This window comes from Otolemur garnettii, unplaced genomic scaffold, assembly GCF_000181295.1.
Source record: "Otolemur garnettii isolate 467f Iridium unplaced genomic scaffold, OtoGar3 scaffold00013, whole genome shotgun sequence".
NCBI classification, from domain to species: Eukaryota; Metazoa; Chordata; class Mammalia; order Primates; family Galagidae; genus Otolemur; species Otolemur garnettii.
Window position 1 is genome coordinate 29,380,807 of NW_003852408.1, and position 23,104 is coordinate 29,403,910.

Sequence of the window (23,104 nt, forward strand, 5' to 3'; positions counted from 1 at the left end):
GTGCCCAGTGCCTGCATTTTAATTGTTATGGACAAATAAAAAAATAACAGCAATGAATTTAATGTGTTAGTGCCAAGTGAAGGCCCAATGATCTTGGCTGAATGAACATGTCACAGAACTAGAAATAGACAATACTACAGGTGAATTAAGTCATCATCAAGCAAAGTTTATGTTCAACTCAATTGAACCAGTTCACACTATCCACATGTTAAAAGTGGCCATTTTTATCTGCAAAATAATATTATTCTTATCAGAGTAATGTTCATTTGAAATTTATGTTTACGTTTTATTTAAACTAGTAAAATTTCTTTGATTTTATGTACTATATTGCTTGACAGCTTCAAGTGCTTAGATAAAAGAGTAAAATAATTTACATCCACATGGGAAGTTGAGGATCATAATCCATCTACAAACTATTACTAAATTATACAAAACATTGACCAGAAATTAATACTAAAGACTGAAACCCAAGTTCTGTAGTTTACAAGACCTTTATTTCACCTGATTATCTTTATGAATAGCTTTACAATTGAATGTGACAGTATGATAAACTTGTGCTTTTTTTGTGTTTGTCTCATCAAGTCTGTGTTATCCATTTTTTTTTTTTTTTTCTCTTGAAGGATGAAGACCTACAAGAGATGGAGGATTTAGCCCAGAAAATGGAGACTCAGTTTGGCCAATTTTTTGATCATGTGATTGTCAATGACAACTTGCAAGATGCATGTGCCCAATTGTTGGCTGCCATTCAGAAGGCTCAGGAAGAGCCTCAGTGGGTACCAGCAACATGGATTTCCTCTGGTGCTGAGTCTTAATGAGGCCTCTTGAATAATGCTGGAGTTTTAACACTATATTTGTTATGGAGATCTAGAATAACAGCTGCAATCCAGAACAGCAGTATTTGATCCATTATAATGTATGCAGCCATAAAAGTATAGCAGTTTATTAATCTTATTTGAAAAAAATGTATAATACAGTTTTGTAGTTATCTATTTGGCTCGTAGGGAAAATATTTTTCCTTTACCTCATGTGCAGCTGTGATAGAAATATGAATGTTAAATGTTAATTACAAATAATGTTAAATCACTGACTATGAAAACCTTCATACATTTTTTTGGAAGAGTCAGATAAAAAGAGCTTTCCTAAATAAAACAAGCAGCATTTAATTTCAGAAAGTGTATTTTGCTTTATGAAACTTTTTTTTTTTTTTTGGAGTCAGAGCCTCAAGCTGTCCCCCTGGGTAGAGTGCTGTGGCATCACGGCTCACAGCAACCTCCAACTCCTGGGCTCAAGGGAGTCTCCTGCCTCAGCATCCCAAGTAGCTGGGGCCACAGGCGCCGCCACAACACCTGGCTATTTTTTTGGTTGCAGCTGTCATTGTTGTTTGGCGGGCCCAGGCTGGATTCGAACCGCCACCTTAGGTGTATGTGGCTGGCCCCTTAGCATGAAACTTTGTTTTATGATTTTTTTTTTTTTACAAGAAGTGACTACTATCTCAGCAAGAAAGGTTAGTATACACATTTCTCATCTAACATCAAAACTCACAGAAACCGTACCGCCCTTATTACTTACAAATCAGGCTACAAGGAAAAATTATTCTTTTTTTTTTATTGAATAGTAACTGTGTACATTAATGCACTTCTGGGGTACAGTGTGGAGTTTTCACAAACAATCTGAAACACTTCCATCAAACTGGTTAACATAGCCTTCACGTAATTTTCTTATTTATTGTGTTAAAACATTCATATTCTACTCATAGAAAGATTCACTTGTACCCTTGTAAGATGAACCACAGAAGTGTACCCTCGAATCCCTCTCCCTCCACCCATTCCCCCTCCCTCCCCCTTCCCCGTATCCTTAGATTATTATTAGGTTATAGCTTTCATATAGAAGGTATAAATTAGTTTCATAATTGGGGTGTGTACATTGGATACTTTTTCCTCCATTCCTGTGATACTTTGCTCAGAAGAACATTCTCCAGCTCCATCCATGTGAACATGAAGGACGTAAAGTCTCTATCTTTCTTAATGGCTGCATAGTATTCCATGGTGTAGGAAAAATTATTCTTATTAGAGCTGTAACAATCATTAATTTTCCTAAAAGCAAATATCCACATGTATGTCTAAATTAGGAACGGACAATGGACTAGTTCTAGAGACATATACAAGTGTATGAGAAAATCACTTCCCTTAGATCTGAGACTTCCAGTGGCTCTCCCTGACCCTTTAAGTTAATTTTTAGCATCATTAACACCGTTCATCCATCCCTCCCCCCTTTTTAACTAAAAAAAGAATATGTGATTCAAAATTTTGTAGTTCTAAAAGTTATATTACTAAAAAGAAAAACCCAATCAAACAAAACCATAAAAATAGTCGTTTTTAATGATACTTATGTGAGCTCAGATTTGATTTTATGTTGTGGTTCTTTGAGAAAAAGTTTCCCCAAACGTTATTGACACAGTTGTGGGACCGAGGGTAAGCAACTGGAGAAAATGTAAGATTATATTGATCCACACCCAGCCCCAGGCCCGCGCGGAATCGCTGGGACGCGGGAACAAATGAGTTCGTCCCTAACCCAGCCTCTTAGGGACTCCGGACCTGGTAGCGCGGAGGCGGGCGTGGACGCGGCTCCGCTAAGCCCCCGCCTCCCCAGGTCCCGGAGGCAGCGGCGCAGCGGAGAGCTGGGTTCGGGCCGGCGACGGTTACGCCCAGGGAGCCCGGCACGGACAGCAACATGAGGGCCACCTCTGGGCCTCGGCTGGAGGAGGGCGACTCGGTGAGTGGGGAGGGCCCGTCGGCCACGACGTGGCGGTACAGAGGGTGCCCTAAAGCAGCAGCTACTCTCGGGGGTGGGGAGGACGCCAACGATCTGGGGCTCACTAGGGCAGAGTCCTGCTGGTGGGGTGCGCGCATCGCCCCGTGAGCGCTCACAGGTTAGACTGCAGCCGGGCGAGGCCGGGACCCGAACTCCCGGAGCACAGGCGCCAGGCCTTAAGTCTCCGGGGACCTGAGTCCGCGTTGCCAAGACAACACCTCATTTCGCAGCCCCAGCCCGGAGGGTTCCGGTGCTGCCAGCGAAGACTCCAACAGCCTCCTGCCGGAGAAGGCTTTTATTTATTTATTTATTTATTTAGAGACACAGTCAAACTTTGTCACCCTCGGTAGAGTGCCGTGGCATAAACTCTTGCCTTAGTCTCCCGAGTAGCTGAGACTACAGGCGCCCGCCACAACGCCCGGCTATTGGGTTTTTTTTTTTAGAGACGAGGTATGGCTCTGGCTCTGGCTGGTCTCAACCCATGAGCTCAGGCGATCCACCCGCCTCGGCCTGCCAGAGTGCTAAGATTCCAGGCGTGAGCCCGCGCCCGGCCTGAGAAAGCTTTTAGCTACCCAGAAAAGAGACCGCTATTTGCCGTAGAGACTTTTAATCAAAATCTTCAGTTACATCCTCCCTCCCTCCCCGCAAGCAAGTAACTGCAGCCACTTGGAAAACCGTGATGGCAGCCCGGTGCCCGGTGCCCGCTGGACCTTTAATCTCGGGCACGTCAGCCCCCAGTCGCAGGCCCCTTTGTTCAGCTGATGGTCTGCAGAGAATGGACCACGTCCGCGGCTTCCCCGGGTCCCAACTCCTCCCACCCGGAGCTGCGGCGGAGCGGCCGGGGCGGCGCAGCGCGATGACGCGTTACGCCGGCGCACGGCCGGGCTGGGCGGGGTGCGGTGCCCTGCGCCGGGGCGGGTGGCCGCCGGGACGGCGGTAGGACAGAATGGGAAAGAAGCAGGTGGTAAGCGAGCCTTAAATACTTTTGAGATGTTGGGATTTGTCTTCAGTTGAGCTACCTTACTTTTGACTTAGAGATTGTTGAGCGAAACGTCATTTTTTGCGGGACTTTTGAAATAAAGGGTCACATGAACTGGGTCCTAAGATAGAATGAATGCGCTTCATAGCATCTTAGGAACAATAGTGCATCCTGTGGCTGTCATATTTTTTCTGTTGTAACTTTGACTACTGGATAGTATGTAGACAGCTTGCCTTGTCCTAATTTTGTAGCATTTGTATAAATCTACTGTTTGAACTAAATGGAACAAATTACAAGAATGTCTGCAATTTATAATCATTGTCTTCTGCAAGCAGCATGAGATAACTTGGAACATTAAATTGACTTGTCGGCATTTCTATTAGTATTTTATTTTGAAAGATTCCAGAATGCTTCTTAACTGTAATGCACTCTGAACTACAAACACTTTCTTACTCATGTAAAACAGCATTTATAAAGGCTTTTTGCCCCTATTCTTCTGCCCTAAAATTAATTCTAAACGCTGAATTCAGTGATTTTTTAAATTTTTATTTGTTGAGACAGAGTCTCATTTTGTCGCCCTCTATAGAGTACTGTGATGTCATAGCTCACAGCAACCTCAAACTCTTGGGCTCAAGCAATCTTCTTTCCTCCAGACTCCCAAATAGCAGGGACTACAAGCGCCTACTGCAACGCCCAGCTATTTTTAGAGATAAGGTCTTGCTCTAGATTAGGCGGGTCTCAAACTCCTGAGCTCAAGCAATCCACCTGCCTTGGCCTCCCAGAGTGCTAGGATTACAGACGTGAACCACAAGCCCAGCTTTTGAAGTGATCCTTTAAAAAAGTACTTTACTATGTGGCTTAAAACCTCATTGGTTTTCCATTGAATTAAAACAAAATCCAGGCTCCCTCCCTTAGTCTGTAAGGCCCTAGGTAATCTGGTCTTTGCCTATCTTTTCATGGTAACTGTGCTGCAGCATTGCTATCCTTTTACTTGGAATCTTCCAAGCCCAATCTCCCCTAAAGGCCTTTGCATTTGCTCCCTGTTCCCTGAAATGTTCGCACCTACTTTCCCTAACTAAAGTAGACCCCTCCCATTTTCCCTCATTACATAATATGAATATATAGATATACATTTTGTCATATATAGTACTTATAATTGTATATATTTAATATTGTCTTCTAATACTTAACTTTAAAATGTAAGTTCCATGCTTCTTGAATCTCTCTGTTTTGTTCATTAATGTATTCCTGATGCTTAGAATATGGCCTGGCCTGTAGCTAAAAAGAAATGTAGAAAGGAAGAAATCTTATATGAAATTTAGAAATGATAGAACAAATTTTAAACTGCCCACCTGTTTCTCATCAGTTTTCATGTATCAGCGGAGTTATCAAACGATCTGAAGATTCTGGTCTGATCCACTATATTTATTTTTGTCATGTCTGAACAACAGATTTTTAAAAAATACTTCTCTGATATTTAAGTTACATGAAGTAAAGATGCTCTAAGCTTTTACTTACAATTTTCTTCGTCCCCTCCCCCACAGCGTCCTCCACGAACCCTTCCACCTGTGCCAAGGTAAAGATAATTTATAGTAATTTCATTACTGAGTTTTAAAAATACAAAATTAAGAAAGTAGTAAAATTGGCTAGTACTGTTGAAAAATAACAATGATTCAGAAAAAACACTGGGAATTCTTAGAAAAAGACTTCCTAAAATTTGTAAGTGAAGAACCCTAGACTCATAAGGATAACAGTTACAGTTAAATGCACCTTTTAAAACCGAATGTCAACCTAGGATAATATGTCGGATAATATATACATTCTGAATGTTTCAGTGTCTTGTTTATCAGAATTCTTATCCTCATTTGTTTGCTACAAGAGTTTTCTTAGAGTTTAAGCTGATTTAATCAGTGACAAATAAGAATTCTTAATCTGTTTAATCTACATTATTAATAGACAGAGAGTATGTATATGTAGGTTCAGAAAATATTGGGATTATCTTATTAGCAGTGTTATTAAACAGCCTTTTACTTACAAACAATAAGCTAGTTTGTAAACTAGCTGATGTCTGAAAGTTAATTTTATTTTAGATTTGTAATAAAGTCAATTTGTAGGTCGACAATAGAATGGATTTCTAATTAATAGTTTCTTTTTGCTTTTGTTGTCTTGCTGATTAAATTTGGTTGGTATCATGTGAAGTTCTGTTCAAGGTGAGTAAGTTTACTGTTCTTTCTCTTTTTTTAATCTAGGAAGGAGAGTTTATTGTTAATGTGAAATATTCTAAGAATAGTATTCGATGTTTAAAAATTACTTTGATTTCTCTTAAAATTGAATCTGAATGCTATAATTTATATTTCTATAATATCTTCTCATCATAATAATCTCCCATGACTGCCATTTTAAAATTATGGTTGATGTACAACACTAGATGACTATACCATTATAAAAGGACTTCTGAATGGAGTCACCCAGAGTATAACTGTTGGCTAGTTTATAGCTCTGTAATAGGAACTGTACCTTTTTTATTTCATTTAGTCAGGATAGGCTAGGCTATGCTCTGCTAACAACCCCCACATTCCAGTGATTAATAACCTTAGACAGGGTTAATTCTAGTTAGTGCAAAGCCAATGTGGCCACAGTCTGGGGCCGTTGCCTTCTACTACCTCTTTACTAATGCTGTAGTGATCCAGACTACTTCTGTAGTTCTGCCATCTTAAAATGAGGCACTCTCATTTGCCACAGCAAGGAAAGAAAAAGCTGAGGGGTTACTCGCTTTTTCAGTGTTTTTGCTCCCAAATGATTCAGAGCACTTCTGCCTGCAGCCTGTTGGTGAGAAACCAGTCATGAACCCCACCTAAGTGTAAGGGCCCAAGAAATGTAGGGGATCAGATGAATATTTGTTGAGCCCACTTTCCATGTCACGGTTTTGTTTGTTTTTGAAGATAAGGCCTTGCTCTCTTACTCACGCTGGAGTATAGGGTGCAATCATAGCTCACTGCAACCCAAACATCTGGGCTCAAGCAATCTTCCTGCCTCAACTTCTTGCGTAGCTGGGACCACTGGCATGTACTACCATGAATGGCTAATTTTTTTAGTTTTGTACAGATGGGGCCTCACTGTATTTCTCATGCTGGTCTCCAAGTCCTGGCTGCAAGTGATTTTCCTGCTTCAGTTTCCCAAAGTGCTAGGATTGTAGGCATGAGCCACTATGCTTGGCCTCTGCATCACAGTTTCCAATATTACTGACCAGCAGTGTGCTACTCATACCACAGTATGGTCTTTCTTTGACCTTCTCAATTTCTTGCCTTCTTCTCCTTCTAGAAATTGGCTAGACCCAGGGAAGAGGGGGCAAGTTCTTCCCTACTAAAGTTTTCCTCTAGGCGAGGTATGGTGGCTCATGCCTGTAATCCCAGCACTCTGGGAGGCCAAGGTTGGTGAATTGCCTGAGCTCAGGAGTTCGAAACCAGCCTGAGCTAGAGTGAGACCCTGTCTCAAGAAATAGCCGGGCATTATGGCAGGAGCCTATAGTCCCAGCTACTTGGGAGGCTCAAGAAGAGGATCACTTGTGCCCAAGAGTTTGAAGTTACTGTGAGCAATGACAACCATGTTATTCTACAAAGGGTGACAAAGTGAGATTCTGTCTAAAATGTAAAATAAAAGTTCTCTTCTGACTATTCTGTGCACTGCATTTTAGGCAGCCTTTTCTGTTGATGTTATTTCTGTTTTACAGATGACATTCCACTTAATCGTCCTAAGAAAAAGAAGCCCAGAACAAAAAACACACCAGGTAAGAAGTCACTCCCTGTTGTGTAGAATCACAAGTTGTCCCAAGATCTCAGGCATGGTAAACATCGCAGATTAGGGAGAGGCAAGGCCCCAGCATCTCCACTGCTTGGTGGAGGTCAGCTTGAGTTGGATTCCTGGTAATAGTGAGGGACAAAGTAGTAGGTAGCCTGAGGAGAATGTAGAAGCATTCAGAATAAATGGTTGTGCCACTTAGCTCTAACTTCCACAGTATTTTTGAACTCTTCAAGGTCTTTTATCCTTAGACAACAAAAATTGTTTTAAGCTGTGATTGGTTATATACTCTTGAACAAACTGCTGTGTTTAGTGACACTGAGTTCTTAAATTCGTCATTTCAGTCTGAAAATCTCTACATCACAACTTGATTCGGAAGGGAGGGTGGCACCATCATTTAAGTATTAAAGCTCCAATAATGACAGGTACTATGAACTTCTTTTGGTTCTAGTTATCCACTAGTAATCCTGAGTGTTGCATCAGAAACTCAAACTTAGCACATCCAGAATCCATCCTTACCTTCAAAAGTAGATCAGTGTATTTATTTTTTTAATTTCAGATTGATATGAGAGTACAAATGATTAGGTTACAGTGTGTGTGTTTGTCAGGTAAGGTCCCTATTGTAGTTGTATCCTGCATCCAGGAGGTGTGCCATGTACCCTTACATTTTGCCCATAGGTGGGAGCACACCAATCCCTCTCCCTCCTCCCTTCTCCTTCCTTCCTTTCCATCCTATCTCTCCCCTTCTCTTCCCTCCTACCCCATCCCCTCAACTAGAATTAAATTGAGTTTGAGTTTTTCTCTAGTGTGGGTATATATTAGTTTGTCTCTTGGGCTTTATATTAGTATTGAGTACATCGTATACTTGCTTTTCAATTCTTGTGATAATTTACGAAAGAACTAATGCCATAAGGACTAATTTACATAAGAACTAATGCCTGCTGTTTGTAGGCCATCTGAGGGCACTGAGCCACAGAGCTCTCCAACTCTGTCTAGGCTAATACAAAAGATGTAAAGTCTCCATCTTTTTTATGGATGAATAGTATTCGATGGTATACATATACCACAGTTTGTTAATCCATTCCTGATTTGATGGGTATTTCCACATCTTGACGATTGTAAGTTGAGCTGTGATAAACAATCTAATACATATGTCCTTATGATAAAATTATTTTTTTCCTTCTGGGTAGATGCCTAGTAATGGGATTTCAGGATCAAGTGGAAGGTAACAGTAGATCAATTTTTACTTCTCATGATTTTCTGCCATTTTCTCAGCACTCAGGCTTGAAACCTGAGAGTTACCTTTAAGTAATCCTTTAACTTCACTCTTTACTTGTGACCTCAAACAATCCTGGAAGGTTTCTGTGGTTGGTGCTAGTTTTTTTGTTTTGTTTTTACATAAATGGAATCATATGCTACATATACTGTCATTATTCCTGAATACATAGAGTTTTGTGTATTCTTAAATAGTGACTTCATAGTATTAACATGTTGAAAACATCATAATCGCTAGTCTGTTGTTCATTTGGGTCATTTCAAACTTTTTTGCTAAACAGTGTTACAGTTCTACATAAAAAAGTGGGGGATGGGGAAGAAGGAGTGTTTCTGTAGATGGATTGCAAATACTAAAATTACTAAATGAAGGACAGGTGCATTATTGATATGATAGATTCTGCTAAATTGTCTTCAAGGAAGCTTTAGTTATTTTCTCACCACCAATAGTGTTTGAGAGTGTCATGTTCTCTAAATTCTTAACATCGAACAATATTAATCTTTTAATTTTTTTTGTTCAGTTAGTAGGCAAAAAGTAGTTTATTTTAGTTTGCATTTCTCTAAGTACTAGTGAGGTTAAACATCTTTTTATTTGTTTATTAATTCATTTCTATTTCTCTTTTTGGTGAAGAAGACGGCCAAGGGAATGCAGAATGCAGTCAAGTAAAATACAAATGTACTAGTGTGCTAGAATTCTGTAGTAAGATTTCATAAAGGAAGAGGTTGAAATGAATTACCAGATGAAGAGATTTATAAATTATCTATTCACTTCAGTTATCCATGACTATTTTATCATAGATTAATTTATTAACAAGGAACTAAACTATATAGAGGCTGATAAAAATTCTTAAGGAACTCTCTCTCCCCTCCTCACTCCTCCTCATTCTCCTCCTCATTTTTCTCTTTTTCTCTCCTCTTTTCTCTTCTCTTTTTCTCTCCTTCTTGGTGGTGCTCTTCAGCTTCCCTCCCCCCACCCATAAAGACCTTTCGTACAAAAAAAAAAAATCTTAAGGCAGTAGACAAGAGAGTTCTTTATGGCATCAGTTTTTATTGTTTTTACATTTTTGAAAGTTCTAAAATTTCTGAGGCAGTTTCTCCTTTTCTCACCTTTTGCTTTTCTTTTTAACTACCTCCACTGTTTCTTTCTCAGCCTTTCAAATTCCCTAATTTATTTCTTTTCAACTTAAAGCCCGGAGTTAGAGGAAAGGAGGGAAGAAATCAAGATTTGGCCACAATTCTGACAGAGGAGTTAATATGTGGGAAACATTCTCATTACCTTTTCCCCCATCTTTTTAAGGCTCAGTCTCTGTTGAAGTTATCCCATTTTTTCGTACTCTGTTTCTCTGTAGCTCATGCTTCTTTGGAAGGCCTTGCTCAGACTGCTGTTCGTAGGCCATCTGAGGGCACTGAGCCACCAACTGAAGAGCTCCAAGAGAATCTAGATGCTCCTATTCAAAGGAGACAGAAGAAGACAAGGCTGCCTCTTGGTATGTGAAGAAACCAAGGTTAGGTTGTGATAGCAGTTGTGATTTGAGGGATATGATAAAAACTTGTCTGCTCCCATCTTTCTCCATCCATATCCCATGGATGGGTTCTTGCTTTCTTGCTTAAAATGTATATTACTAGAGTAACTCCTATAGCTTAACTCATACTTTCAGGCCTCTTTGGATAATATGTATACTGATTATGAGAGCAGGGGTACAAATTCAGGACTAATCAGAAATTTCAGATCTCAGTGCATATAAATTTTAGTCAGTAATGAAATGGACGTTTTAGATTAAATTGGGAAAAGATAGAGTCTATATTAACAATAATATAATGAAACAATAGCCAACATTTATTGAGTCTTTTTTTGTCCTAGACATTGTTTGCAGGTAAACAAAATACTATACTCTTTCTTTGTCTATAAAATTGACAGTGCTTTTTTTCAAATTATAAAATCCTTTGTTCATGGGAAATAGGTACATTCATATACTGTGGATAAGAGCATAAATTAATATAGCCTGTCCATATTTCTAGGAATAGAAGTAACGTCAATCACTACAGTATTAAAAGATGTTAATGCAGCATCTTATAATATCTTAAAAATATTATAAAAGTAACATTTGGTGATAACCCAAATATCTAACAGTGAGATACTGGCTAAATAAGTAATTTTTTATCCAGTAAATGGGAACAAAGTTATTTACTAAAAGGATTGTTAAAGTGAAATAAGAGGTGGAAAACTATCAGCAATGTGTTGTTAAATCAAAAACAAAGTTATAGAATAGTATGTACTAGAGGATTCTGTTTTTGTAAAAATACATATATTGTATTAATTTCCTATGGCTGCATAACAAATTACCACAAACTGAGTGACTTAAAACAGCAGAAATTAATCTTTTCATAGTTCTAGAGGCTAGAAGTATAAAATCAAAGTGTCCAGAGAGCCATGTTCCCTCCAGAATCTCCAGGAAAGGTCCTTCCTCACCTCTGCTAGCTTCTGGTGGTTATTGATAGTGCTTAGTGTTCTTTGGCTTCATTCACAGGCACTGAGGGTTAGGATTTAAACATATCTTATATGGGGATCACAGTTCAACCCAGATTATAAGTATATATACACACACATAAACATAGTAAAAAGGATGGAAGAAGATATAATAGCAGAATTACTGTATTTTGCTATGTATAAAACACTACCATTATAATGTATACCCATGATTTTGGCCCAAACTTTCAGGAAAACACCCCTTGAGAAAGCTGCTGGCTCTTGGCTGGGAAAGACATATCAAGAGGAGAGTTAATGCTCCCCTGCTAAGTGTGCAGATTGTCCACCCTCCCACAACTACTCTCACTGTGAAGGCACCCTTTCCCTCTCTTCTGGGGGCCCTTCCCTCTCTGTCTTATCAGGGACTATGGCCAAGATGGCCGTGCACGTGGCCACTGGGGTGGGAGCTTCTGAGGCCACTTGGCCATTAGGTGGCCAGGCAGGTCCCCTCTGTGCAGCCAAGCCTGCCTCACAGCCCCGCCACTTCCCCTCCCCTGTTCAGGGCACTCAGTGGAAGCTATTTTGGCCTGTGTATAACGGATCCTGGATCCTCCTGAACTGGAACCCTGTGTGCCCAGTGGGCCCAGGTGGGAGGGCACAGTGGCTCTGGGTGGCCTGCTGGGCTCACCTGCTCCTGAACCATATTACTGATATATAATTATTATTATTCCCTTAAAAAATTTGGGTGAAAAAAGTATGTGTTATACATGGCAAAATACATTAACAGTGGCAGGGTTTTAGAAGGAAGGGTGATTTTAGTTTCTTATTTAATTTATATTTTACTAATTTTTCATATGTTGAACATATTTGATTTTTATAGTAACTAGGAAAAAAGGTTTATTAGAGTAAAACAAAGGGAAGGAACAAAGATTGGGAGATTAGAGATCTATTAACGTTGACACCTATGAATAATTTATTACAAATTAGTTTTCTTCCCTAATTACTTGTCCTAGAAAACATCCAAGTCCTGATCAGATGGAAGAATTATAGGAGCAGAAAAGGCAGAAACTAGAAAAGCCAGGAGAATGGAACACAGTTTGAGGAGGCAAGTTGAAGTAGGGTATCACAGTGCCTAGAGCATTGAGTATTTATGAGGAGCAGAGGGCAGAAGAGGGAAGAAGCAAGGAAAAGAGACAGAAATGAAGCCCTGACTAGCTTTACTTACTCTACAATTAATTTCATTTGTGGCATTGAACATAGTTTAAACTATATTAAACCTGCCTTTTGGAATGTTTATAAACTTTTGGAATGTAAATTAGTACAACTTTTATGGAAAAACAGTACAGAGATTTTTCAAAGAACTAAAAATAGAACTACCATTAGATCCAGCAATCCCATTACTGAGTAGCCAAAAGAAAATAGCTTATTAAGATACTTGTACTGATATGTTTATCTCAGTACTGTTCAGAGTAGCAAAGATTTAGAATCAATTTAAGTGTTCATCAACACTTTTCTTTTATGAATGCATAAAGAAAATATAGCACATATATATAATGGACTAATATTCAACTATAAAAAGGAATGAAATTATGTTTTTTGTAGCAACATGAATGGAACTAGAGGCTATTATCTTATATGAAACAACTCAGAAACAGAAAGTCAAATAGTGCATTTTCTCATTTATAAGCAAAAACTAAATAATGTGTACACATGGATATAGAGTTTGGAATGATATACTTTGGAGACTTACAGGGGTGAGAGAGTGGATAGGGGAGGGATGAAAAATTACTAAATGAGGACAATATAGATTATTTGGGTGATGGTTATACTAAAAGCCCACACCTCACCATTACACAATATATCTGTGCAACAAAACTGTACTTGTATTCCTTAAAATTAGACAATTAGTAATTTAATTAGGGTGCACATTTAAAAATCAAGATGGATACCAATACCTAGTTTTATAATTTGTGAAAAATGTCTTTACAGAAATAACTTAACCTTTTTTAAAGAAAATTCAGAACCCAGCTAAATTTTGGACCAAAAAGGACCTGTCACTGCCCTTCTAGAATACACCAAGCCTTGAAAGTTTAGCTTTCTGAATTTCTGGATTTTAAAATTTTGTTTTGAGTTTTATTTGCTCAAGGTGACCATGATAGGCTCTATTACTTGCATTATATTTCCAGTCCAGGCTGTAAGTATTTTATTAAAATAGAATTCTAGGGCCTAGAGGGCATTCTAGGGAGCCAGTATTTCTTGGTAGAAAGAGTAGCTAATGGGTTAGAAGACTTCATTGACTCATTTAAACTTAATACCTACCCTAGGTGTAGAAAAGAGATAACATAGTAGGACTGAGGTGTTATCCTTAGAAAGTCCTGCTCACAAGATTGGCCCTTAACTGGTGTCTGGGAACTGGCTCCCTACACTGATATAAAACTTTTCCTAAATTATAAAGGGGTTCACCTTACATCTGTGCTCACAATATCATTTTTGCTGGACACTTGCTTCTTTTCTGGAAATTGGGAATTTTGGTATATGCCAGCCTTCAGTGAATACATTGAGTGCTGCATCTCTAGTGAGCTTAACTGGTAGAACATGTATTACATGTGTTAACTCTTTGCTGGAGGATCTGTGTAGTCTATGTGACTCCACTGACAGAGGACTCTTGGAAGCTTGTACCTGATTTCCTCTGGACTTTGTTCCATATGCTTTTTCCCTTTGCTGATTTTGCTTTGTAGCCTTTTGCTATAATAAACCATAACTGTGAATATAATGATTTCTGAGTCCTGTGAGCCCTTCTAGCAAATCACTGAATCTGGTGATAATCTTGGGAATCTTCAGCATCCCCTGGGTGTTGGTTTACTTAATTTTTTCATATTGTTTAGCATTGATATTTCATATTTCATGCTGAGAGTTTAAAAGTGTGACATTTTAAAAAATTGTGAGATAGTAAAAACATTTTACCCAACTAAAATTCTTGAAGTTCTTTTGTCTTGCAAGAGTCTGGTACGTTACTTTTCTTTATATGTTTTAGTCATTTGAAAACTTAATTTACTTTATTTTTCAGAATTGGAGACTTCTGTCACCCAAAAGAAGATTTCTAGTCCAACTTTATTACGAAATGAAAATGGTATTGATATGCAGCCAGCTGAGGAGGCAGTTACCCAAAGACCTCGAAGAAAGACAAAGTAAGATTTATTTGTCCTTTTAAATATTCTCCAGGGTTACACTGATGCTTTATTTGGAGTTACCAAACAATAGCTTCTTGTTAAGTCTTATTAAATACTCATATCCTTATATCTCTAGGATAAGTAGTTTTACAAAATATCAGTTAATGAACCATTGAAAAAATAAAGTTATACTAATTCAGGGAGGTGGAACAAGATGGCGGACTAAAGACAGCTCCTTTGTAGCTATGTGAGTGAGATTAGAAAGAAGGGACTCTAGCCACCCTTGGCTAGTGGGCCTTGCCCAGAAACATCTGCCCCAGAAACACTTTAGGGGCACTGGGAGGCAGCAGGAGACTCCAGGAGTCCCAGAGGAGGTTGGAGCAGTGGAAAACTGGCACAAAGACAAGTACTTGCATGTCAGCAGAGACCACTGGGTTTAGCAGCAGTGGTAGTTTGAGACAGAGAAGGCCTGCCCTGTGGGTTTTTTGTTTTTTTGTTTTTTGGGACCTGGGCACTTGGTGGAGTTTGCTTTGGGAGAGCTTGGGCAAATGAACAAGTGATCTTGAACAGAACCCAGGGGCCAGGACTGAGCCACTGGGTATAATGGAGCTCTCATTTAACTGGGGCCCAGGTATAGCCACTGTGGGAAAGCTGGCTTGTAGAACCAGCCCTAAGGGTCCAGTGTGAGGTTGATTCTGGTGTGCCTGATAAGCTAGGCAGCCAGCCATGTGGAGATTTGAGTGACACATGCTTTCCTGGGAAAGCCATGGTGTGGCCAAGAGACATGGTTTGGAAAGGTCAAAGTGTGTCTATTAAGCAGGCTGACAAGAGCTTAATGCTCCCAACCCTGCGGGGATTAAGGAGATAGAAATCAGGAAGACGAGACAAAGTCTCCTTGGCAAGACAGAGGCTTCTAGCCTCCATCTTATACAACTGTATAAACCTCATGATTAGCAATCTCACAGCCTAGAAGATCAAATGTTGTCCAGGCTATATATAGCAAGATACACACACACACACACACACACTTATGTACATATGTATGTGTATATGTATATATATGTTTGCCCTTTTTAAAAAAATTTTTTTTCAACTTTTTTCCCCTAGATTTTTCTTTTCTTTCTCTTGTAATTACAGTTTTCATTCTTTCCTTCTTCAATAGGAAGAGCTCCCTTTTTGTTAGTTTTCTGTTTCTGTTATTTTCCCTGCAATTTTATCCCTTAAGGTTTTTTTTACTTGTTTTGGTTTGCTTTATAGTATTTTTGTTATTCTTATCTATTTGGTGGAGGTGGGGTCTCATTTCTGCTCAGGCTGTTAAGGAGCTCCTGACCTCAAGAGACCTATCCCAATCCAGCCTCCCCGAGGTGGGGAATTCTGGGTGTGGATCAAAGCACCCCACTGAACACCACATAACTCCTGTCTCTCTCTTTCTGTTCCTCTCTTCTTTTTGTTAGTCTTTCCTTCTACTCCTCCTTTCCTTTTTCTTTTCTCTTTTTTTTTATATTTTATTCCTTCTTGCTCTTCCCTCTTCTCTTCCTTTCTGTCCTTTACTAAAAATATACTTCAACACCTTAGGTCAAAGACACTCTTAAAGTAACTTCAAGAGCAGGAGGAAGTGAAAGGAAAAAGTAGGGCAAGAAGCAGACAAAAAGAAAATGCCCATGAGGAAGAAACAACAGAAAAATCCTGGCAACATGAAAAATCAGAACAGAGCAACCCCTCCCCCTCAAGGATCGTGAGGTAGCTATCGCAGAGGATTCCACCTATAAAGAAATGTTAGAAATGACAGAAAGGGAATTTAAAATACGGATGATAAAAACAGTGAAGGAAATTGTTGAGAAAGTGGAAAATAACTAAAAAGAAATCAAAACAGAACCAGATAAGGAATGAAAGACATGAAGAATATGGAAAGGATACAGTGGAGCTTAAGGAATTGAAGGAGTCAATTAGGGGGCTTACGGATACAGTAGAAAGTATCAATAACAGATTAGATCGTGGAGAAGAAAGAACCTCAGAGCTAGAGGATAAAGCTCTTTAGCTAACATAAGCAGTTAAAGAGATTAAAAAAAGAGAGAGAAAGCAGAATGTTCACTGAGAGAATTATGGGACTTTATGAAGCGTTCAAATGTATGACGTATAGGTATTGCAGAAGGGGAAGAAGAATACCCCAGAGGAATGGATGTCATAAATAAAAATTTCTCAAGTATCACCAAAGATTCTGAAACATTCCTTTCAGAGGGATATTGAACTCTAGGTCATCTCAACTCAAAGTAGCTTCTCCAGGACACATTGTCATAAACCTGTCCATAGTCAAGATGAAAGAGAAAATTATTTCAGCAGCCAGGAGTAAGTGCCAATTGACACATAGGGACAAATTCATCAGGGTGACACTGGACTTCTCAAATGAAACTTTTCAAGCCAGAAGAGAATGGTCATCTACCTTTAACCTTCTTAAACAAAATAATTTTCAGCCCAGAATTCTATATCCTGCTAAGCTAAGCTTTAACATTGATGGAGAAATTGAATCTTTTACTGATATGCAAACATTGAGGAAGTTTGCCACAAGACCAGGTCTTGTTGGTCTAGGAAATACTTAGACCTATTCTCCACACTGACTGTCACAATGGACCACCAGCAAACTAAATATCCAGAAACTAAAGGATGAAACCTAGCTTCCACAATGATGCAGATGATAAAACTAAGCAGTTGACTTTCACAAAACAAGATGAATAGAACTCTAGCACACTTATCAAATTTCTCAATAAATGTTAATAGCTTAAATTCCCCACTGAAGAGGCACAGACTGGATGATTGGATATTTCAATTCTAAATATTTATGTACCTAACTTAAATGCTCCCAGATTTATGAAATAGATCTTAATTAATCTGAGCAATATCTTAATAGTAGGGGACTTTTAACACTCCTCTTACAGAGCTGGACAGATCCTTTCAAAAGAAACTAAACAAAGATACAAGGGACTTAAATGTGACCCTAGAACCACTATGCTTAATAGACCTATACAGAATACACCATCCCGAAGCTAAGAAATATACATTCTTCTCATCAGCCCATGGAACATTCTCCAAAATACATGATATCCTAGGGCACAAATCAAACCTCAACAAAATCAAAAGAATTAAAATTATATCCTGTATCTTCTCAGACTATAGGCAATAAAGGTAGAACTCACCTCCAAAAAAATTTTCATCTCCACACAAAGGCATGGAAACTAAACAACCTTATGTTGAATGGCAGTTGGGTAAAGAAAGAGATAAAGGAGGAAATCATTAATTTCCTTGAGCACAACAACAATGGAGACACAAGCTACCAAAACCTGTGGGATGTTGCAAAAGCAGTCCTAAGAGGGAAATTTATCACAGTAGATGCCTACATCCAAAAAACAGAGAGAGAACACATCAACAATCTAATAAATCATCTGAAAGAAATGGAAATGGAAGAGCAGTCCAATCCCAAACCTAGCAGAAGAAAAGAAATAACCAAAATTAAATCAGAAATAAATGAAATTGAAAACAAAAGAATCATTCAGAAAATTGAAACAAAAAGTTGATTCTTCAAAAAGATAAATAAAATCAATAAACCATTGGTCAAATTAACCAGAAATAGAAAAGTAAAATCTTAACCTCAATCAGAAATGAAAAAGGGGAAATAGCAACTGAAACCACAGAGCTACAAGAGATTATTTCTGACTACTACTAAAAACTCTATGCTCAAAAGTTTGACAATATGGAGGAAATGTACCAATACCTGGAATCACACCCTCTTCTTAGACTTACCCGGGAAGAAACATATCTCTTGAACAGACCAATATCAAGCACTGAGGTAGAAGAAACAATAAAAAAGCCTCCAACAACAACAATAAAAAAAAAGCCTGGGACCAGATGGCTTCATATCAGAATTCTATCATACCTTCAAAGAAGTGCTTGTACCTATCCTGCAGAACCTATTCCAATACATTGAGAAGGAACAAACCTTCCCCCAACACGTTCTATAAAACAAACATTACCCTGATACCAAAACCAGGAAAAGACCCAACTAAAAAGGAGAACTACAGACCAATTTCACTGATGAATATTGATGCAAAAATACTCAACAAAATCTTAGCTAATAGATTGCAGCTACACATTAAAATATTATACATCATGATCAATGGGGTTCATCCCAGGGATGCAAGGCTGGTTTAACATACGCAAGTCCATAAACATAATTCACCACATCAACAGAAGCAAAAACAAAGACCATATGATCATTTCAATAGATGCAGAAAAAGGATTTGATAAAATTCAGCATTCTTTTCTAATAAGAACACTTAAGAATATAGGCATAGGTGGCACATTTCTTAAACTAATTGAAGCCATCTATGACAGACCTACAGCTAACATCATACTGAATGAAATAAAACTGAAAGCTTTTCTGCTTAGAACTGGACCAGACAAGGATATCCACTATCTCCACTATTAATCAGCATTGTGCTGGAAGTTCTAGCCAATGCAGTCAGGTAAGAGAAGGATATAAAGAACATCCAAATGGGGACAAAGGAGGTTAAACTCTCGCTCTTTGCTGATGATATGATCTTATACTTAGAAAAACCCAGAGACTCAACCACAAGACTCCTGGAAGTAATCAAGAAATACTGTAACTTCTCAGAGTATAGAGTCAGTGTCCACAAATCAGTAGCCTTTGTATATGCCAATAACAGCCAAGTTTAGAAGCAAATCAAGGACACAATTCCCTTCATAGTAGTGTCAAAAAAAAAAAAAATACTTAGAAATATACCTAACAAGAGGTGAAGGATCTTTCCAAGAGAATTATGAAACCCTAAGAAAAGAAATAGCATAAGACATTAACAAATTGAAGGGCATACCATGCTCTTGGCTGGGAAGCATCAACATTGTTAAAATGTGTATTCTACCCAAAGCAATATACAGATTCAGTGCAATCCCCATTTAAAATACCAACATCATATTTTGAAGAACAGGAAAAAATAGTACTTCATTTTATATGGAATCAGAAAGAAACCCATATAGCTAAGGCTATTCCTAGTAATAAAAACAAAGCAGGAAGGCATCACCTTACCACACTTCAGGTTATATTGCAAGTCCACAGTGATCAAAACAGTATAGTATTGGCACAAAAATAGATATATAGATATATAGAACATAATAGAAAACCAAGAGATGAAACCAATCTCTAGTTCCCATCTGATCTTTGATAAACCAAACAAAAGCATACAGTGGGGAAAAGAATCCCTATTCAACAAATGGTGGTGGGAGAACTGGATAATCACATGTAAAAGACTGAAACTGCACCTGTACCTTTCTCCACTTAACAAAAATGGACTCAAGATGAATAAAAGATTTAAATGTAAGACATGAAACAAGAAGAAGAAATTGTGGGGAAAACTCTTGATGGTGTTGGACTGGAGGAAGATTTTATGACTAAGAGTTTAGTGGCCATCCCAACAATAATAAAAATAAATAGGTGGGATTTAATTAAGCTGAAAAGCTTCTGCATAGCTAAGGACATAAGTAAAGCAAAAAGACAGCCTTCATAATGGGAAAAGATATTTGCAGGATATGAATCTGACAAAGGGTTGATAACTAAAATCTACAGAGAGCTCAAATTAATCAACAAAAAAGAGCAAACAATCCCATATAGCACTGGGCATGAGATACCAACAGAACTTTCTCTGATGAAGACAGAGGCATGGTTAACGAATATTTGAAAAAAATGCTTATTGTACCTAATTGTCAGAGAAATGCAAATCAAAACCACCCTGGATACCACTTATCCCTAGAAAGAATAGCCCACATCACAAAGTCTCAAAGGTACAGAGGCTGGTGTGGATGTGGAGAGAAGGGAACACTTTTACACTGCTGGTGGGACTACAAACTAATACAACCTTTTTGGAAAGAAGTATGAAGTATCCTCAAAGAACTCAAATTAGACCTCTCATTTGATCCTGCAATCCCATTTCTAGGCATATACCCAGAAGAAAAAAATCATTTTATCATAAGGACATTTGTACTAGACTGTTTATCACAGCTCAATTTACAATTACCAAAATGTGGAAACAATCTAAATGTCCACCAACCCAGGAATGGATTAACAAGCTGTCGTATATGTATACCATGGAATACTATTTAACCATTAAAAAGGATGGAAACTTTACATGTTTTGTATTAACCTAGGTAGAATTAGAACACATTCTTCTTAGTAAAGTATCATAAAGATAGTAAAAATTAAAGATAATGTAATAAGCTATTATGATTTGTTTTATCATGTTTATAGAATTCAAACTATGATTGTTTCGGCAATAGGTAAAACTATATTTTAGCATAGGAAATTAAGGTAAAATGAGTATCATACTTTAAAGAAATACAGTTAAAGTTACATATAACATTATTGATTGTATTTAAAAAATGACCCTACAGGCTCAGCATCTATATCTCAGTGGCTAGGGTGGTGCCAGCCACATATATTGGAGTTGGTGGGTTTGAATCCAACCCAGGCCTGTCAAACAACAATGACAACTACAACCAAAAAACAGCCAGGCATTGTGGTGGGTGCCTGTAGTCCCAGCTACCTGGGAGTCTGAGGGAAGAGAATTGCGTAAGCTCAAGAGTTGGAGGTTGCTGTGAGCTGTGACACCATGGCACTGTACCAGGGGTGACATAGTGAAACTCTGTCTCAAAAAAAAGACCCTACAAATAGTATCAGTGTCTGTATAAAATCATATAATTTTAAGTTTGGAATATAGATCTAGTTTAGTGGCTTCATTTTCCAGATGAGGCCTACAGAAATTTAGGCAACTTGCTGCATATAACAGTTAGTGGTTTCATCTGAGTAAGAACCGAATTTCTTGACTCCACATCCAGAACTCCTTCCATTATATTTATAGGTAATCTTTATGTGGGACTGTAAAAATTCAATAATCATTCATTTTTCTTACATACGCCCTTATAACAGGAAAACCCAGCCAGCAGAATTACATTATGCCAATGAGCTAGGAGTAGAAGAGGAAGATATAATTACTGATGAGCAAAGTGCTCCAGAACAACAGTCTGTATTCACTGCACCCACTGGCATTAGCCAGCCCGTAGGCAAAGTATTTGTGGAAAAAAGCCGTAAGTAATTCCTTGTTTTGAAACAAGAATTCCTTAAAAATTGTATAAGTCCTTTGTCCTGGAAATTATACTTCTACAAATCTGAATTAATAAGCAAAAATATGGGTAAACATTTATATACAGGGTGGCCATAAAATTCATGTGCAGTTTTAAATTGCACAATATTTTAAGTTGCACAGGAACTTTATGGCCACCCTATATAAAGCTAATCACCATACTGCTATTCATGAGAATGAAAAACTGGAACCAACCCAAATATAAAACGAGAGGAATGATTTTAGTAAATTTTGGTGTGTGTATTTGATAAAATATTCTATGCCATTAAACGTAACATTTAGAGGAAGTTTTTCATTTCATGGAAAGAGTCTAATGAAAAGAAAGCATACACACACACAGAGTTTGATCTCAACTACAGAAAAGTGCATAGGACAAAAGACTTGAAGGAAATAGGCCAAATATTAATGCTGGCCATTTTGGGGTTATGGGTATTTTTTTTTTTTAATCTTCCCCCACCCCTGCCTGTTTCTTTATACTTTGTATACTTTACTAGTTTTCTGCAGTTGGTAGTAGTTGTGTTGGTGGGGCAGGTAATGATATACATGTTGTAAATAAAAATAAATGAAATTCATGATAGTAATACTATATAAAGTAAAAATACATCATTTTAACTGTACATACTTTTGGAAAATAGTTCTGAGAATGTAAATATGTACTGTTTTTGAGACTTTTGCAATTCACTTTGGCTCAGGCTAAAATCTATAACCATAGATTGAGTAAGCTTAAACTATTGACATTTATTTTTCACAATTCCTGAAGTTGGGAAGTCTAAGTCAAGGTGTCAACAGATTGGGTTCTTGGTGAGAGCCCCTTCCTGGCATGTAAATTGCTATCTGTTCATTTGATGGCAAAGAGAGTTATGGTATTTCTTCCTCTTTTTAAAAGGATGCTAATCCTATCATGGGATCCTAACCCTGTGACCTCATGTAAACCTAATTACCTACCAGTGTTTTCACCTCCAGATACCATTGCATTGTGGGTTAGGGCTTCAACATATGGATTTGGGGGTGACACATTCAGTCTATAACACAATGTTTAAGAAAAACCTACCCAAAGCATGAGCATGATCATGTACTATTCCTATAGATATGCTGCCTCAATAACTCATCTGAAACATAAAGGTTAAGCCTTAAAATTTACAATTCACTCTGGGTGCCTATAGCTCAGTGGTTAGGACGCCAGCCACATGCTCCAGGGCTGGTGGGTTCAAACCTGGCCTGGGCCTACTAAACGACAAAAACAAGCAAACAAAAACAGCCAGGCATTGTGGCAGGTGTCTGTAATCCCAGCTGCTAGGGAGGCTGAAGCAAGAGAATCGCTTAAGCCGAAGAGTTGGAGGTTGCTGTGAGTGCCATAGCACTCTACTAAGGGTGACAAAGTAAGACTCTGTCTCAATAAAAAAAA

The 23,104-nt window shown here is 38.3% G+C and overlaps 2 protein-coding genes across 3 annotated transcripts in view; both read left to right on the forward strand.

Moving 5' to 3' along the window:
- Window positions 1-812, forward strand: part of MPP4 (membrane palmitoylated protein 4) — a 46,032-nt gene extending 45,220 nt beyond the window's left edge. Inside the window, exon 19 of the mRNA XM_003785125.2 lies at window positions 621-812. Within this exon, the coding sequence (XP_003785173.1) occupies window positions 621-812 (192 nt within the window). The remainder of the gene's footprint in view (window positions 1-620) is intronic.
- Window positions 813-2,620: 1,808 nt separating this feature from the next.
- The window catches only part of TMEM237 (transmembrane protein 237), a 28,244-nt gene continuing 7,760 nt past the window's right edge, over window positions 2,621-23,104 (forward strand). Inside the window, exons 1-7 of one of the 2 annotated variants that reach the window (XM_023510356.1) lie at window positions 2,621-2,772; window positions 5,335-5,366; window positions 5,990-6,000; window positions 7,521-7,577; window positions 10,210-10,347; window positions 14,395-14,515; window positions 21,486-21,643. In XM_023510356.1, the coding sequence (XP_023366124.1) occupies window positions 2,731-2,772; window positions 5,335-5,366; window positions 5,990-6,000; window positions 7,521-7,577; window positions 10,210-10,347; window positions 14,395-14,515; window positions 21,486-21,643 (559 nt within the window). In that variant the 5' untranslated portion in view covers window positions 2,621-2,730. Of the gene's footprint in view, window positions 2,773-3,720; window positions 3,776-5,334; window positions 5,367-5,989; window positions 6,001-7,520; window positions 7,578-10,209; window positions 10,348-14,394; window positions 14,516-21,485; window positions 21,644-23,104 lie in introns of those variants that run through there. The other variant, XM_023510357.1, reaches the window with a different exon arrangement.